Source organism: Ursus americanus, chromosome 18, assembly GCF_024610735.1.
Source record: "Ursus americanus isolate L20-20 chromosome 18, mUrsAme1.1.p, whole genome shotgun sequence".
In the NCBI taxonomy this organism is placed as follows: Eukaryota; Metazoa; Chordata; class Mammalia; order Carnivora; family Ursidae; genus Ursus; species Ursus americanus.
In genome coordinates this window covers 36529142-36546350 of record NC_142144.1, presented here as the reverse complement: position 1 = coordinate 36546350, position 17209 = coordinate 36529142, and the positions used below count along the sequence as shown (strand labels likewise).

General features: G+C 50.7%; 1 protein-coding gene and 1 non-coding gene across 9 annotated transcripts in view; both read right to left on the bottom strand.

Moving 5' to 3' along the window:
• Window positions 1-436: 436 nt before the first annotated feature.
• Window positions 437-17209, bottom strand: part of UBAP2 (ubiquitin associated protein 2) — a 116916-nt gene continuing 100143 nt past the window's right edge. For 6 of the 8 annotated variants that reach the window (XM_087869591.1, XM_045780204.2, XM_087869593.1 and 3 more), the window contains 13 exons: window positions 15054-15093; window positions 12257-12440; window positions 11006-11075; window positions 6663-6858; window positions 5740-5831; window positions 5425-5472; window positions 2998-3076; window positions 2554-2759; window positions 2187-2286; window positions 1994-2101; window positions 1778-1845; window positions 1502-1693; window positions 437-1411 (listed from right to left, as the gene is read on the bottom strand). In XM_087869591.1, the coding sequence (XP_087725717.1) occupies window positions 1316-1411; window positions 1502-1693; window positions 1778-1845; window positions 1994-2101; window positions 2187-2286; window positions 2554-2759; window positions 2998-3076; window positions 5425-5472; window positions 5740-5831; window positions 6663-6858; window positions 11006-11075; window positions 12257-12440; window positions 15054-15093 (1479 nt within the window). In that variant the 3' untranslated portion in view covers window positions 437-1315. The remainder of the gene's footprint in view (window positions 1412-1501; window positions 1694-1777; window positions 1846-1993; window positions 2102-2186; window positions 2287-2553; window positions 2760-2997; window positions 3077-5424; window positions 5473-5739; window positions 5832-6662; window positions 6859-11005; window positions 11076-12256; window positions 12441-15053; window positions 15094-17209) is intronic. The other 2 variants (XM_045780206.2, XM_045780207.2) reach the window with 2 other exon arrangements.
• LOC123781390 (small nucleolar RNA SNORD121A) lies at window positions 13087-13168 on the bottom strand. The gene has a single exon (XR_006776719.1). It is a non-coding gene; the product is annotated as a small nucleolar RNA SNORD121A (small nucleolar RNA).

Here is a 17209-nt window from a genome sequence, read left to right as displayed (position 1 = left end):
CCCATCCCTTGACTAACAAGATTCTGTTTGGTTGATGAAGAACAAAGGACAGAGATGGGGAGGTGTTCAAATTTCCTCTCTCAGGCCACGAGAAACATATCCTCGTTCTTACCTTTCAGATTTTGTCGGCTGATGTTCGGAAAAGAAATGACCCTGCCCTGGTATTCCTGTTGACCGGGCCCTGTAAGAGATTGCCTCGGCAAAGTGAACTTTGCTAACCCCTGCCCGTGCCCTGTCAGCCTCCTCGTTCCCCTTCCCGCTCCCTGGATGCGGACCGGGGCAGAAGGAGGAATGCCCAGTTAAGCCCTCACAACCTGTTGTCAGAAGACTAATCACGGGAGTTCTCCTTCAGCTCTACCGTGAGGTCCAGGGTGCCCGGAACAGAAGACAGCCTCTGCCCTGAGCTACCCTTTAGTCACACCACACAGAGACCGTGCATGCTCTCAGAACTTTATTAGGTGGAGATTGGGCAAAAGAGAAAACCCCTGAAACAGTCGCCCGCCTGGTTCAGGACAACTGGCATAGAGGAGCCTTTGCTTGGAGACGTGCTCTCACTGAGGTGAAGGCATATCTTTGATTTTTTTTTTTTTTTTCTAAAGGGAGCAGACTGACTGAACACCTCTGAGCACAACTTCAGACGGTTTTAAAAAATGGTCAGCCAGAGAAAGGCAAGTCTCTTGGGGACAAGACCAGGAGCAGAAGCCTCTGGTCTGTATGAAGACAAACAGGTGCCACTTTCATGTTGGGCAGGAAGGATATCTCTGCTATTCCCAGATCAAGATTTGGTAGGAGAGGAACAGGACAAATGACAAAAGGACCAGTTTCTCAAAAGGAGGGGGCTAAAGTAATTACACAGGGAAGGCAACTCAAATAATGGCTTACAAGGGAGCGAGATAAGTCGTGATTCTTCATTGGTACCTGACCCCAGTCCCCAAACCGCCTTAAAGCAGCCCTTCCAGACACTGCTCCCAGCTGCCCGCGGGCTGGGAGGCTACACCGAAGGCCTGAAGGCAGAAGTGGGAAAAGGGCTTATTTGCTACAGCGAGAAGGGTCTCGAGTCGGGACTGCAGACCTGGCGAAGAGTAGCAGCTGTACCCCCACACCCCCAAGACTTCTATCACATTTACAAATACATACATAAATACATTACATACAATAGCGAGTCTGGGAGGCAGGCTCCCCACAGAGGCTCGGCTGACACAGTTACACGTCTCAGGAATTCTAGGAAAGGGCGCTGGGCTCCCAGAAATGGGCTCCGTGTGTTCTCTCCTGCCCAGGGTAAGCCCCACCCGAGCCCACCCCTCTCTTCAAAGGTTCAGTTTGTCCAGTAGGGAGAGTTGCCGTAGGCGGGCTTGGAGGCTTGCGACTTGGGCTGCAGGGAGCTGGGCTGGCTGCGCTGACCCGAGCCACTCTGAGGAGGAGGAGGAGAAGAGAAGGCTGTAAGGGCTGGAGCAGGACCCCCAGTCCAGGGCAGGGTGGCTGCCTCCACCACTGGGCTCACCTGGGCATCCTGTGGCAGGTGGTGGTGTAGCAGCTGTGAGTGAGGCTGCTGGTGGGCGGGGAGGATGTGCAAGAACGGTGGGGGCGCGTAACCGGGGGCCGCTCCGGCGGCCAGGGGCCCGGTGGAACCCAAGGCCGAGGGCAGGCTGAATGGTGGGGGAGTCCCTGCATGAAATCCCTGCTTGTCAAAAGTCTGCAGGGGAAAGAGACCATAGTAAGGGGCCAGCGTGGGCAGTACCTCCCACTGGCCGACCCATCCACCCGAATCCTTCCTCACCTGAGTCTTATTGTAGACGGAACCGGTCATGTCAGGTAGGCCGGTAGTACTTGAAGACACGGACACTCCTAGGAGGGAAAGCAGTTGTTCCCACGGCCACTGGGCCCAGCTCCAGCCTCCCCCACCTCCAGGGGCACTCTGGGGTAGCCTTGCCTGAGGAAAAGTAGAAGACCACTACTCTGGGCCTCAATCCTGGAAAGGAGGGGTAGACGCTACCTTTGCCAGGCCCAGAACCTGCAGACTTGTTTTGTGCCTGCGATGATCCACCATAGCCACCCTTGGTGTAGTCTCCCGCTGCTGTCCCCTGGGTCAGGTCATCATAACCTAGCATGGCGGGGGTACAAGAGGCACGTGTGAGCTAGGCAAGCCTGTCCCGTCCGCATTGCTCTGAGCTGGGAGCACCCCTCACCTGCGCTGTAGCTATGCTGGCCATAACCACTGGCCTGCTGGAAAGGGGCGGTGGGGGTGCTGAGGTTCACACCATGCTGCTTGGCTGAGGCCGGAGGGACCTGGTGGGGCAAGCAGGAGAGGCATTAGTGGAAGAAGAGGGCAGAGGGGAGCAGGTCAAGTATCCCCCGCCTTAGCCCCAGGCAGCATAACCACAAAGGACCTGTGTTCAGTAGCGTGACACAAGCTAGCTATAAAAACACACAGGAAAGTAGCTTCGGCCCCTGCCTCAAACATTCTTCAAGGCCAGGTGAGACTGTGTAGGGTCATTTCCCTCCCTCCCTGCTTCTGGTCCCCAGAACTAGAGTAACACCCCCCACAACACTCACAAACATCGTGGGCCCATACTGGAAGGCACTAGGCACGCCTGTGTAGTAGGGGAGGCCGGTGTAGCTGTAGCCGGGGGGCAGCGCGGGATTCAGAAAGGGCTGCTGGGCTGTGTGGTGGGCCTGGGACTGGCTCTGCTGCGGCTGAGCCAGTGTGGTGGGGGGCGCAGGGGATGCGGAGTCACCTCGACCAAACTTTGTGACATCACCTAGGAGAAGAGGGAGGAACGCTGACTCGAATCACTGCCCCCACACCCTCCTTATCCAACCAGAAAAAAAGCCAGACTGGCTCCTGCAAACAGGAACAGGTCTGGCTGCTGGCTCAACAGGAAGCTAGCAGGCCTGTCTCAGCCCTTCCACTTCTGTTTCCAGATTCCTGGGATGACATGCAGACCAGTCCCACGCCCCACTCCCCCACCCCACTCCTCGCCCCCTGAACAGACTAACCTGAATACGGGTTATTAGCTAGGCTCCCATCTCGGCTCGCAAGGGCTGTGGGCGTGGCAAAGGGAATTCCATAGTAATCCTAGGAGAGACCAGGGAGGCTCAATCAGCAGAAGGACCTGACCCCAGTCCCAGGAGAGCAGGCCCCGCAGGTAGCCCAGGTGATGCCACACTCCCCTGGCAGGCTGAACTGTAGGGACACATGCATACCTCCAGAGGGTGGCACTCGAATTCAAAGTAAATGGTGCCCATCGGAGTTGTGCAACGTGGCGGCCACACAGTGTGCCGACGCACTGACAAGTCCATCAGTCTTCGCCAGGCAGAGCCACTGGCAGCCCAATCTCATGGGTAATTTATGGCCCAGATGGATGCTGGTAAATGCCACCGGCCAAACCAACTCTACTGGCTTTCCCTATGTGACAGATTCTAAGGAGCAGCTAGGAAAGCTGACTGGATTACAGTACCCTGAAAAAGAACCAGCAGGAGAGGGGGTGCCTGAGGGTTTAACAGACGTCAGAGCAGCAATGCCAGGGAGGCACAGGTCCAAGAGGAGCCCAGGAAAGGTCCCGAATTGGCCCCTCAACACCCACACTGTCATGGCAATACTGAGGAGCCACGACAATGTGGACACCAAGAACACAAAACAGTGGGAGCTCTGTAGGGAAGGGGAGGCCTGAGCTGGCCCGTACTCACCACCCAGGGCTTTGCCAGTACTAGACATATGGCCCCCTGGCTTCTGGGCCTCCCGGGAAGCCTTCCTGCTTTCTTCGTGGGCAGCGATGCCTGGTCACAGCCAGACAGGAGCCAGCCTGGCTAGGAATGGCACCTCTACCCTCCTTCAGCCTCATGTCCACTTAACCTCCAAGAAATCCATTAGCTTCCTCAGCCCCGAACCCCAGGAGGAGGCAGGACCAGGAAGTCATAGAGGTAGTAAGAACACAACCGGGGACAGGCCTAGAGCAAGACCAGGAGGGGGAGCCCTTCCACAGAAAAACAAGAAAAACCAAAGGCGGGAACTAGGTACAAAAGTACCAGATGCTAATAAATGAACAATGGGAAAAAGAGCACCATGTGTCTCAAAAGGTGGGCTCAGAGGTGATTTCTTCTAAGGCACAAAACTGATACAAAGACTACGAAGCAGGATGACTCCCAGGGTGGGGATCCCACTGAGTCCCTCCTGGGGGCCCCCACCAGGACCCCCTCTGACACTCCATCTGATGCCTGGGGCTCTTAGATAAGGTGGGTGCAAGCTTTCCTCATGAGAGTCAGAGGGCCAGGGCCACTTCCAGGTTCCTCTGCAAAGTCCGAAGGCTCACGCCATTCCTCAGAGACCCTAAGTTCTGTTGACCACCCTAGAAATCTGCCATCATATCTTCAACATTCCCTCTAGGTCCTTCGGGGACACGGGCAGCAGCAGTTTGCACCCAGGGGAAGAGCTGCCTAGCCACCCACCTCTGCCTCTGGAAATACTTCGCAGGTAGAGAAGCATTCTCCTGAGAGACAAGAGCTTCAGCCAGCAGGCCCGGGAGGTGGAAGGGAAACCTGCAGCTCCGTGAGCTCTCTGTGGGCAAGCAGAGCAAGGGGCAGCCAACGGGAAAGAGCCTGAGGAAGGACACCTCACTGGGGGGGAAACCTCTCCCTCAGGGAATAGGAAAGATCACATCGAGCAAGGGTGTTCAAACAGCTCTCTACTTTCCAACAATGTGACAGATGCCCTAGGCTCCTGAAAATTATCAGGAGTCTGGGAAAGGCCAGACCAAAGAAGGCGTGGCGGGGCAGCAGCCCGCAGGCCTGTCAGGCAAGGGAGCACACCTCCTTCAGCACCCTCCCCACTACAGGCCTGTTCACCGAGGCCAGGCACCTCAGCCTGGGAGCAAAGGTTGGATGAAAGCAGGAGCAACCCTGGCCTCACTCAGAGTGAGGCTGCAGAACCAGGGACACCCTGGGGCCAGCATGCTTGCAAACAGTTATGGCAGGTCAGATCCAAAAGGGCCCTTAAAGAGTGTCAGCTCCAGCGGGTCACTCAGCTGGGGACAGAGAAGCCATGCTGCCATCACAAGCATCACTGATGGCCACTTCAGAGGCCAAAGACACAATGGCACTTCAAAGAAGATGACTTCTAAAAAAAAAAAAAACTCTAGAGGCAGTCAAGCATCCCCACATCTTGTGTCATATGGTTTTTCTTTTTCAAAATGGCGGGGGCGGGTGGTAAATGAAGAGAAGGACCCACATGTAGTAGGGGGCACTGCCTCCTGGGACCTCAGGTCCCAGTGGTCTCCAAGTTCCCAAGTGGTAAGCACAGGACACTCCTGCCCAGCTACAGTGACCTGATGCACAACCCCCGAATGCCAGCAGCTTTCTCAGCAGGGCGGCAATGAAGGCCTAGGGAAGAGGGACAAATCCCCCCAGCCCCCCTCACAGCCCACTCACCATTGGCAGACGTGACTGTAGCATCTGGAGCTCATCATAGCCATAGATCTGCAAGAGGACCATAAAGGGTGTTAGGGACCATGTACCATCCCCTGGGAAGCCCAGGCCCATGTGGGGGCCTGAACAAGGCTGGGGAGATAGGACATGGGGACTCACATCACCTGCTGTGGGAAGACACCTTGATGGAGTCCAGATGAGGGAGAAATTCCAGGGAAGGAGCAGCAGCCCAAGGCCCACCTCACCAGGTCCTGCCAGGTGTGACCCCCTAAGGCCACAGGAGCAGGGCAGCCAGGACCTATACGACCATACACTCACCGGATAGGCGGGAAGCAGTCCTCCAGGGCCCACGAGGTACTGGTTGTGCAGCAGGGGAGGTACTCCCTGGGGCAGGTTAGGGGGTGCTTTGCCTATAAAAGCAAAAATCAAATGAATGAAGATGCCACCACAAAGAGTGAGATGCCTCAGCTACTGTGGGGGAGGGGGCGCCGAGCTCACGGTCACAGTGCTGCCCCATATGGGGCCACCCCCAAGAGTGAAGAGCAGCAACTGAGAAACACAGAAGGCTGTGCCAGGAAGTGGGGGAGACAAAGCACGTGACACCATATTCAGCCTCTTTCCACATCAGAGGGTTCCATGCCCAGACAGAAACACCACCCCTCACCCAATCCCATCACACTGCACTGAGCAAACCTGAATATAAGGAACTCTGCCTCCTTAGAACAGAATGAAGGGTGGGTGGTGCCAGCAGAGGGGGACAGGCTGGGTCAACGGCAGCTTTCAGCAGTTTCTACCAAACCACACTCTGCTTGGTCTACACAGACTGCCCAAGTCTGGCTGATGGACAATCAGTCATACTAAGCGGCCAGAAGGAGCCCAAGAGAGCTGTTCCCCTGGTCCATCCACGTCACCAGGCCATCTCAGCTCCAGGAAGGAGTGAGGACAGAAAAGACAGGGGACCTACAAGCACAAAGGCTACCAGGAATCCTGCCCAGGGGAAGCCCACCCCAGAAAACTGGTCTCACCCATCCCCACATCATCGCTGGAAGGACTGGGACTCAAGAAGTCAGTGGAACAAAGAGGACAAGGGAGCAATGACAGGGCTGGAGGGAGACCAGGATGTTCGTATGCTTGTAGCTACCCAGCATGCCCTGCAGCCACCTCTAGGCATCCTCCGTGGGAAGCCAAGCATCACCTTCTAGGGGCGGGGGATAGACAGTGAAGGTCTGGGGAGCACACACCTGAGGTCACCAAGGGCGTGGCCCTGGTGCTGCTGCTGGGGGCGCTCACAGTGGTCCCACCCAGGCAGAGGCTGTTCACTGTGTTCATGCTGCTCGGCAGGCTGAGCCCTGAGGACGTGGCACCCGAGGCAGAGGTCGCTGCCGTTGAAAAGGTGGCTGAGGACGGGAGGGAAGGGGTGCTCTCCGCACTGGCATGCTGGCAAAACAAAAAAGCGAGGACGCATGGATCTGGTGGCAAAACACAAGAGTGCAAGAGAACGTGTCTGGCATTTGGGTCTGCGCTCTGAAGACCGGTCTGAGGGGCTCTGTGCTCAGTGCTCACTGTGCCACCCCGCAGCTAGACAAGGCCATCGGGACACAACTCACGAGCTGAGCATCAAGCAACTAAAGCTGAGCTTTACGGACCAACACCCTCCTAAAAATCGTTGCTCAACCTTTGCTATCTGAAATTAGGTACAGACACCCCACATAAACTTCAGGTCACCTATGAACACAGACCATCATAATGTGAGGTGAGAACCCACCTCACAGAAAAGCAAAGTCTCAGGAGAGTCAATCACGGCATCACAGGCAGCCCAGCCCAAGTCAGAGCCTTCTGGGGCAGCCATCTTCTACTGGGCTTCCTAACTATTCTGAATTGGAAGTCACAGGGGCCCAAGAAAGGCCTTTGCTCCAGAACCTGGGGACACCACGCAGGCCACCAGGACCTACCTAGAAGGGCACGGCCTGCGTCTCTGCCTGTTCGACAGGATCCACATAGGAAGGAAGGGTGAAACCCAACAAAAGCTCTAAAGTGTTCCAGGAAGCCTGCCCAGCTGCTCGATTCCAGCTAGGAACAAGGTACCAGAAAGGGCTTCAAGGGCTGAGGGGCGGGTTGAAGAGGCACACCTGGTTGGGCAAAACAAGGCTGAGAACAGCCTTCAAACCACAGCATGTACAGAACAAAGTAGTAGTCTGGAAACTCCTGGAGGAGAAGCCTCAGGAACAGGAAGCCCCAGGAGAAGGGGGGACAACCGTGCACCCTGTCTTCCACTACACAGATGGTGCTATGTAGGTCCCAGTCTCACAGGCTGCCCTACCCAACTGAGCACTGACCTTAGGGTCGTGACATCCAGGACAAGGGGAAGATAGCCAAAATCATGGTCTCCTGGGGCAGCCTAGACTGACGGAAGCTGGGTGAGAAGAGCCCCAGGGGCAGGAGGAGGCTAGACCAACCTGTCCCAGCACCCACTCCACATTCTTCCGCACAGAGCCAGGCTGAACACCTGCTACAGAATCAGGAACAGCTCTGACCACTGTGCCTACGTTTCACTGGTCATAGATCTTTTCAACTCCTTTTACCACAGGACAAAAAATTACTGTTTCCTAGTCTGGGGAGAGGGGGAATCCACAAGAGCAGCTTACTAGAAAATGAAAGGAACTCCAGTCATCCAGCAAGCCTTTCCTACCTCCAAATGAACCTGACAGAGCTCCTGTCCCTGCTCCTCACCTCCCCTCCCCATGAGGGGCTGGCCTAACTGGCCTTTACTCCATTTTAAACAGCTCACACAGTGGCCCCAAAGGGGCGCTTTTCCTCAGAAACGGCCGGGAAAACCACAGCTGCACTAACCCTTCCACAGAGACACAAAGGGCAGGAGAAAACATGGAGAGTTCCTTCATAAACTTCAAGGGGGAAAGACCTACTTATGACAGAGTACGAAAAGACTGACGTACCTGACCATACAAAAGTCCAAAATAAAATGACACACCTGAAAAAAGTATCTGCACCTCCCATCACAAAGGGCTACTTTCTAGTCTCCTGAATATGGACTGCCTAGAAAGAGACACCAAGGACCTGACAGAAAAATGAACGACATGAAGAACTCACTGAAAAGGAAATTTAATGGCTTTCCAATATATAAGAAAAGATGTTCAATCTCATTCAATTGCACGCTGTACTGACAGGTCGTTTTTCAATTAACACATGGGAAACATAAAAATATTTAAAAGTAACACAATTTCAGGAGGTGGTAGGGAAACAGCACATCTCCTTCGTTGTCAGTGGGAGGTAAACAGGTTAGAATCACTGTGCAGAGCAATTCGGCAATTTGTATAAAACATCAAATGCCCGGAGATTCAACCTCCAGGACTGCCCTGCAGACACAGCAGCACACAGGAAGCGACAAAGGTAGAAAGTTATCGAATGTAACGCTGTTTATAGTCTTCAAGACAGAAAACGGCCCTACAGCTCCATCAGTGAAAGAGGGATTTAGTAACGTGATGCAGCAGAGCTACGGGAAAAGAAGACAGTCTACATTTCAACACAGAAACAGCTCAGAAACGCTGATAAATGGGGGGAAATGCTGAAGGACTCTATCTAGGGAACACTCCCAAATATGTTACGGGGGAAAAAAAAAAAAGGGCAAGAGGCAGAGGGAAAGTGACTGTGTATGCATTTCCTATTTTATGGGTTAAAAAAACAAAAACAAAAACAAAACACTCCAGTGGATAAGGAAATAGTAGGAAGAGGGGGAGAACCAAGCAGACATGACACAGAAACACACGTCAGCATGTATCTCTTCCTACTTTTCATTACTGAATCTTTTAACTATATGAGCAAAGCTGCAATTCTGGCACATGACAAAGCGTGGGACTCCCTGGATGAAGCCATTCTGGCTGTGGCGGTTTAGAGTTTCTTGCTAAGACACAGAGACCGGCGAACCCACGTGAGCAAGAACACTGGCTCCAACGCAACAGGGGGCCAGCTCTCCAGGGCTCGTGATGGCGCCCAGCCACAGCTCCCACCGGCCAAACAGCAGGCAAAGACAGGGGCCAGTCACTTACTCCAAGGGCAGAGGTGTCCACACTGCGCTCTGCTGTAAAGATGGTGATCTATGTGTTTTATGACAAGGAATTATGTGCAAGATTTCACTAGGAAAACTCGAATTTGAAAACCACAATGTTAGCCACATCCTGATAGAAGGAGAGAGCTGACCCTTGGCCATCACTCCTCCATTCTGTAGCAAATGAATTCTTCTTCAGATGACACAAATTTCCCAAATTTCTAATCCCTCCTCTATTGATCTGTACCCCAACCTTCCTTCCCTGCTTGGGGATCCATCTCCTGTTATCTGTTCTCGGTTCCTGTCTGCCTACCCTTATGCTCAGGGTCCCCCAGCCTGAGTGAAGCACCCCACTACCACCCTGCCTCTTCACCATCTCACCACCTTTCATTCCTCTACCACAAGCTACACACACCCACCACTGAAACTGTGCCCTCAACTCTGCGCTCTGAGAAGCCACCCTTCAGGGGCGCCTGGGTGGCTCAGTCATTAAGCGTCTGCCTTCGGCTCAGGGCGTGATCCCGGCATTACAGGATCGAGCCCCACATCAGGCTCCTCTGCTGGGAGCCTGCTTCTTCCTCTCCCACTCCCCCTGCTTGTGTTCCCTCTCTCGCTGGCTGTCTCTCTCTCTGTCAAATAAATAAATAAAATCTTAAAAGAAAAAAAAATGAGAAGCCACACTTCAGTAACTGTCACCCAGGGTTAATCTTTGGCACATCAGGACCCTGGCCAACTGGCATCCCACTCGTACTTCCATGCTTGCCTCTCCACACTCCAGGCTTCCCTCTTCACTACTGACCTTCCCAAAGTCTGCCTCTGAGCTGAGGAGGATGGCCTGAGAGGGCACAAAGGAGGAGTGCACAGAATACCTCACGCCACAAGGAGGAAAGTCCCCATGAGCACCAACACACTGGAATGCAGTTACACTGACTGGGCTAAGAGCCAGGGCTATGAGTCTCAGAGAAAGAGAGATGCACAGGTGCATGTGGCAAAAGACAGCTAGTCCTCACACAAGCTCTCCCTTTTCCCTCCCAACATTCGCTCTATAATGAGAGAGAGAGGTTACTCCCCAAAGTAACAGAAAGTAACCTACAACAGTGCTCTTGATGCAACTTGACTTTTGGTAGAGCACAAGCCGAAGTTAGCGATAAGCCTACTTTGCTCTGAAAAGCTTGCAAACACCTCAACATGACCAACCCCAGAGTATGTTCAAGAGGCTCCTCTAACCAACAGGGAGCTCAGTAAATGCTTAGGAACAAATCCAGACCCAAGAGCCCTGATGATCACAGATCAACTCTGGAGAAGCAATTCCTCCACAAAGTACAGTTTAGGAAGCAAGACGTCCTCCATGGTGCCTAGGAAAATCAACAGCTCAAACCGCACACCTAGAGATAATACACCTGAGCTGTTCGAGATTATCTTAGACATTCAAAACCCACAAACCAAAGCCCCACCTGCACAGGACTAAGCTCCGAGCCCTCTGAGCAAGGTGGGGGATGATGGGGGAGAGAGGACACTTACCGTGTGTGATGTGCTGGAGGACAGTGCTGCATGTGCAGAGGAGAGGCTGCTCTGATGGCTGGAGAGTGAACTAGAAGACAAAACAGAGGACCATGCGTCCACCCCACTGAGTCATCCCACAGGAGCGGCCCATGTGTCCAGGTGGGCTAAATATAACTTTGCCCGGGGCGCCTGGGTGGCACAGCGGTTAGGCGTCTGCCTTCAGCTCAGGGAGTGATCCCGGCGTTGTGGGATCGAGCCCCACATCAGGCTCCTCCGCTATGAGCCTGCTTCTTCCTCTCCCACTCCCCCTGCTTGTGTTCCCTCTCTCGCTGGCTGTCTCTATCTCTGTCAAATAAATAAATAAAATCTTAAAAAAAAAAAAAAAAATATATATATATATATATATTTGCCCCATCCCTCCAAGGGGAGCCCTGGCTTCACACCCATTATTCATCATCACACTGGGGCCCAGACCAGGTGTTGAGATGTTTAGAAATGATCTAAAGGGGCATTCACCATGAGGATCTGGGATATCATGGCCTGGGAAACCTCCAGAGCCAGCTTCAGCCAACTAAAATCATTCGCTCTTTAGACTGTAAAAAGTAAGAACAGGACTGCACTAAGAACGCTGCCAGCCATGGAGACCCCATTCAATCTGTGTGCAAGGGAAGAAGTTCCTATGTTCAAACCCCTCCTCCCGCCCCATGCCATAGCCAGAGCCTGACCTCCCATCAAATCCAAAATTCAAAATCAAAGGCCTTTCTTCCTGCCTAAGGGGGGAAGAGGTATACTCTACTCTGAAGATACACGATAAGGACCAAAGAAAATCCATTCTCCTACACCCTGTTCTAATCATTCACTCTCTGAAGCCAGGACAAGAGCAAGTGAAAGACCTGCTCAAATATCAAACCTCATTCTCACTTCACATCGCAATGACTCAAGCCCAGAGCCGAGAGGAGAGGCCTGGCTCAGGGCACACTCCTGAGGGGTCCAAGAGTAGCAGGAGCGACTCCCTGGCCCCACCCCATTCCCGGGGTCCCGGGACTCTGCGATAGCAGGGGCATTACAAGTAGGCCAGGGTTACACATCCAGTACTTATGAGACCACGCGCAGCCCAAACGTCCACACTGATGCATTACTGCTGAAGACCAGGCTGTCAGGGCTGGGGGCAATGAGAGGGTTTTGTTCATGGCCACTGGCTGCTGTCTATAAGGGTTCAGGACTTCGCCCCAGTGTGCCTCTCACTTTAGGCCCGTATTTTCTCCATACCTGCTAAGCTGAGAGAGGGGGCTGCTGGCCAGGTCACCAGGCTGGGACATGGAGGGCAAAGTGGCAGTGTGCTGGGGTGCAGAGGGCAGAAGCGCGGTGCAGGAAGTGCTGCTGGGCAGGGAGCCCGCAGATGGGAGGGCGGAGGGAGGGTCTGCTGTCTTTGGAGCTGGAACAGATGAAGCTGCTGTAAGAAACAGATCAGTTTAGCTCCAGAACCAATCGTAAGTATCTGAAATATGCTCAGTGTCCTGTGACACATCAGGATCGGTTTGAGAAACGTACATAAAGTTACATTCCCCGGGGAAAATGCCCAAGCATTTTCTGTCAGTTACAACTAATAAAAATGACACGTGAAGGTCAGACAAACAGGACTTGGCCAAGAGCAGGAAATGATAGCTTTAGAACCAACCCTGAACTGTCCTATAATGGAGACGTACTTCTAACTAAAGGCACCCAACCCCGAGCTGCACCAGAAAGGGCAAGAGGCTCTGAGATTGATACACAGGATCAGAATGTGAGGCAAATTTATCTCAAAAGGCACAACGAGGGATGGTACAAATCTGGTAGGCAAGACCGTCAAAGGGTTAGGTCTTTGCTTCTATCAAACCAGTATTAAATCAGGCTGACCTGGGAAAACTCACAGCCAATTCAGGGCAAATGGGGGTTGAGAGCCCAGGGTATATACATTGTGGAGTGTTACAGATGCCTAAAAGCCACCGTCAACACCCACTTTCATGTGCACGGTGAGCATTTCCTTAATCAAAGCCCTCAGAGCACATAAAGGAGGCTATTAGGCTTCCAGAAGAACATAAATATGATAAGTCCTAGCTGTAGAAAAGACTCAGTTTTAATTCTATCCACACATATAACTCAGATATGTGCTTGGATATAAAGCATCATTGTCTTTTCCAGTTAGGAAGGAAGAATAACCTTTACCCACCCGCACGACTCCCTGGTAACCCAATGGAAAACAGCTAGTCTCTACAAAGAAGGACGATTTGAAAACAAACACAGGTAGCAACAGGGTCAACACACAACTTGGCCCATTCTTAGAGGAGTCCTTACAGTCTAGAGGCTTATTTTTTACTGACGAGTCTATTCCAAACATGATACCTGTTTTGTTACAGATACCGGAAGAAAACACCACAGATGCCCCTGACCCAAAACTCAGACCCCATAACTGACCTCCCTAGGTCTTGGGTCACAGTGATTAACAAGTTCCTAAGAAGCCTCTCAAAGAACGGGGGGGCGGGGGGCGGGGGCGTGGGGAGCAGACACAGATGGAGATAAAATGCACACTATGTTATCTAGACATTTCATATCTCACTATATCATTTAAAATCCCCAAATAGGGGTGCCTGGCTGGCTCAGCTGGTTTAGCGCCTGACTCTTGATTTCAGCTCAGGTCATGATTTCAGGGTTGTGAGATCCAGGCCTGCACTGGGCTCCAAGCTGGGTGTGACACCTGCTTTAGACTCTCCCCCTTCCTCTGTCCCTCCCCAACCTCTAAAGAAATTAATTAAAATCTCCAAACAATCGGGACGCCTGGCTGGCTCAGTTGGTAGAGCGAGTGACTCCTCAGGGTTGTGGGTTCAAGCTTCACTTTGGGTGTAGAGATAACTGAAAACAAAAAAAAAATCTCCAAATACTCTAGGATACCTCTATGTGTTCTCAATCTCACGCCATCAGGAAAGAAACTTGCCACCAAGGCTTGTGGAAGGAGAATGTTCCCTGACATGAGAAATTCTCAGAGCTACCAAAATACCTCCAAACAGCTCCAGCAGCCCAGCAGTATCAAAACCAATTCTGAGTAAAACACATGTGTCACTTTAATTCCAACTGAGGCCTCCTCTTGGACTGATGAAATTCCACGTCCACACTACCAAAAATCCTGGAGCCCCGGAAAGTCTGGACACCTGGGTGCCTCAACTGGTTAAGCATGTGCCTTCGGCTCAGGTCATAATCCCAGGGTCCTGGGATGGAGTCCCCGCATAGGGGGGCCCTGCTCAGCGGGGAGCCTGCTTCTCCCTCTGCCTCTCCCTTTGCTTATTTGTGGTCTCTCTCTCTCAAATAAATAAATAACCTTAAAAAAAAAAAAGTAAATTCCTTCCAGCTTCACCCAATAGTGACACCCATTTGCCTTCTGAATAATGAATGAAAGTCATCATTAACCATCACAGATAACCAAGCCAAGAACAAAGGAAAGAAACAACTAACAGGGACTCACGTGCACCAACTCCAGGGATCACTGAGCTTACTAGAATCGGGGGCAGGGGGTCCCTCATCTTTTCCCCACACGTTCATAGTGAGGAGCACGTGCGCTCTCTTCTGCGCAACAGTCCACGAGATCCTGAAGGCAATGAGCAGCTGCCTGAACTAGCACCCCAAATTTTTGCTTTAGACTCCTTCACGGTACTGGAGAGCTCTATGACGGTACCGTAACCTGTACCTCTAAGCAAAGCATCTTTTAAATCCACACCACACTCTACACCTGGGGTGCAGTCAACTAGAACTGAGTAGGATGAGGCCATCACCTCCTCCTTGCTGTACTTACGACATTTCTCATAATACCATCAGCTACAATCTACTCACACGGGCATCTCTAGCTGAGCTTGTAAACCCTGCCAAAGAAAGGATGCCAATGTGATGGATCAGTAAGTAACTTCAGAAAAAATGCAAAAGGACTATTTTTGCAGAATTAGTCGCCGGCCCCTTGTTTTCCCCATCATGTTAGCTATACTCTTTTTCTGTTTGATTCCCACCAGCCAAAACAAGAACAGTTTGTTTATATACTTACTGTCTACTGTCTGCTGACTTCGACCACCACCATGTCCATTCTATAAGGAAAGGATAAGAAAGTAAGTAAAACCACAAAAATCAAAAGACAACTTAGCTGAGTTTCTATTGGAATTTAGCCAGAAACATAAGAAGTATAGATCAGTCAAGAAACGATGGCCTGCTTTATCTTGTTTCTTAATAAAAAAAAGAGGTAATAACAACATATTCTTAGTAAATCCCCAAGAGCTGACATTTTTGAAAACCAGACTGGGTATTCAGGGAACTAACAAGGACACACCATAAGACTCAAATCACAGGAAGCAATGAAACAGTCCTAAAAATTATTAAGTAGCGCAAAAAACTTAGGAACTCACTATACTGCAATCACCACACCTTTCTGTATCATGCACATTCTGTCTCCTGAGTACCACTCATGCATGAAAAAAAATGTTTCCCAATGAAATGGAAAATGGTTCTCAGAGAGAAAGAGATGTTACTTTGTAACCTAGCTTCTCTGACTGGGTAGGGAAAGAGCTAGTTAGCAGAGTGTGGTAGTAACCAAATAGAGCAGAATCTGGAAACAACTAGTCGGCATTATTTCCTGGAACCAAGACACATAGAAGGAGGCACCGTCACAAGGAAACTTTCCACAGACTGAGCAAGGGAAACAGGCAGAGTGAATGACAGTGGAGCCTATAAGACTCAGACACTATCCCTGGATGAGAAAAGGAAGCTGACGGAGATTTCTGTCTTATAAATGTCAAAACTACTAAAGAATGGGGCGCCTGGGTGGCTCTGTCAGTTAAGCGTCTGCCTTAGGCTCAGGTCATGACCCCAGGGTCCCGGGATGGAGCCCCTCATCCGGCTCCCTGCTCAGTGGAGAGCCTGCTTCTCCCTCTCCTCCCCGCTCGTGCTCTATCTCTGTCTCTCTCTCTCAAATAATAAAATAAATCTTAAAAAAACAAAACCAAAAAAAAAAAAACCACTAAAGAAAAAGACAAACCTTATAGATGTTGCCTCTGTATTAACCCAAATCCAATACAATTTCTGTTCAAGAAATGTTATTTACAACGTGTTTTCCTTAAAACAATTTGAAGTTATTTACAAGAAATGTAGACTATAAAAGATCAGAACTTTGAGGGGGAGAAAAACAAAAATGAGTAAAAAGACTGAGGTCAGGTAAAAGGAATCACAATACACCCTACCAATATATACAGATAGGTAGAGAACAATCAAAATGTTACCCTCTGCCTCCCTCTAAACTAGGGTTCACTACACACTAAATGCATGGACATAACATTGAGCACGTACATCCAAAACAGCACAGACGGTGACACACAAAGAAGTGTTCTCAAAACTACACCAAACAGAAATAAAAAAGGGTAACAGAAAAAGAGCAGCCACCAAACCTTAGGAATATTTTATTCCACTTTGAAAATCACTTTTAAAAAACAATGGACAAACTGATACAACATGGGAACTACATTATCTGTGGTGGGGGTAATTCTAGGCAGAAGAATGGTGGGAGCAAAAGTAAAGAAATACCAAATGGTCAGGAGAGATAAGAAATCTGCAGAGTCTCAGTTCAACTATCCAGGCAAGGAATGAGGTGAGTAATGACATGAGCAAGCAACAGACCAGGTGAAATCAGGGCTGGAATTGAAAACGTGAGCAGATGACATACACTTAAGCTTGGACAGCACATCGTGTGATTTGTTTCAGAAACTATAGCCCAGTACTGTACAAGGAAGCATTCTGCAATAGAAGGAATATTCTATACAGACATGTGTGTGTTCCTATACTGTAGCCACTATAGATATTGAATTGTTTTTTGTGGTTTTTTTTTGTTTTGTTTTTTAAGATTTTATTTATTTGACAGAGAGAGAGATTGCACAAGCAGGGAGAACAGCAGGCAGAGGGAGGGAGAGAAGCAGGCTCCCCACTGAGCAGGGAGCCCGATACAGGACTCGATCCCAGGACCCTGACTGAGCCACCAAGGTGCCGCAATGTTGAGCATTTAAAATGTGGTATGTCTGAGGAACTAAAACTGTAATTGTTTATTTAATTTAAATTAACTACTACAGAATTTTACCATATATGGTGACTAGAATTTAAATTAAAAATTGAAATAATTTTTAAAGAAAAGTAGCTCTCACTAGTAACGCTTGAACATCT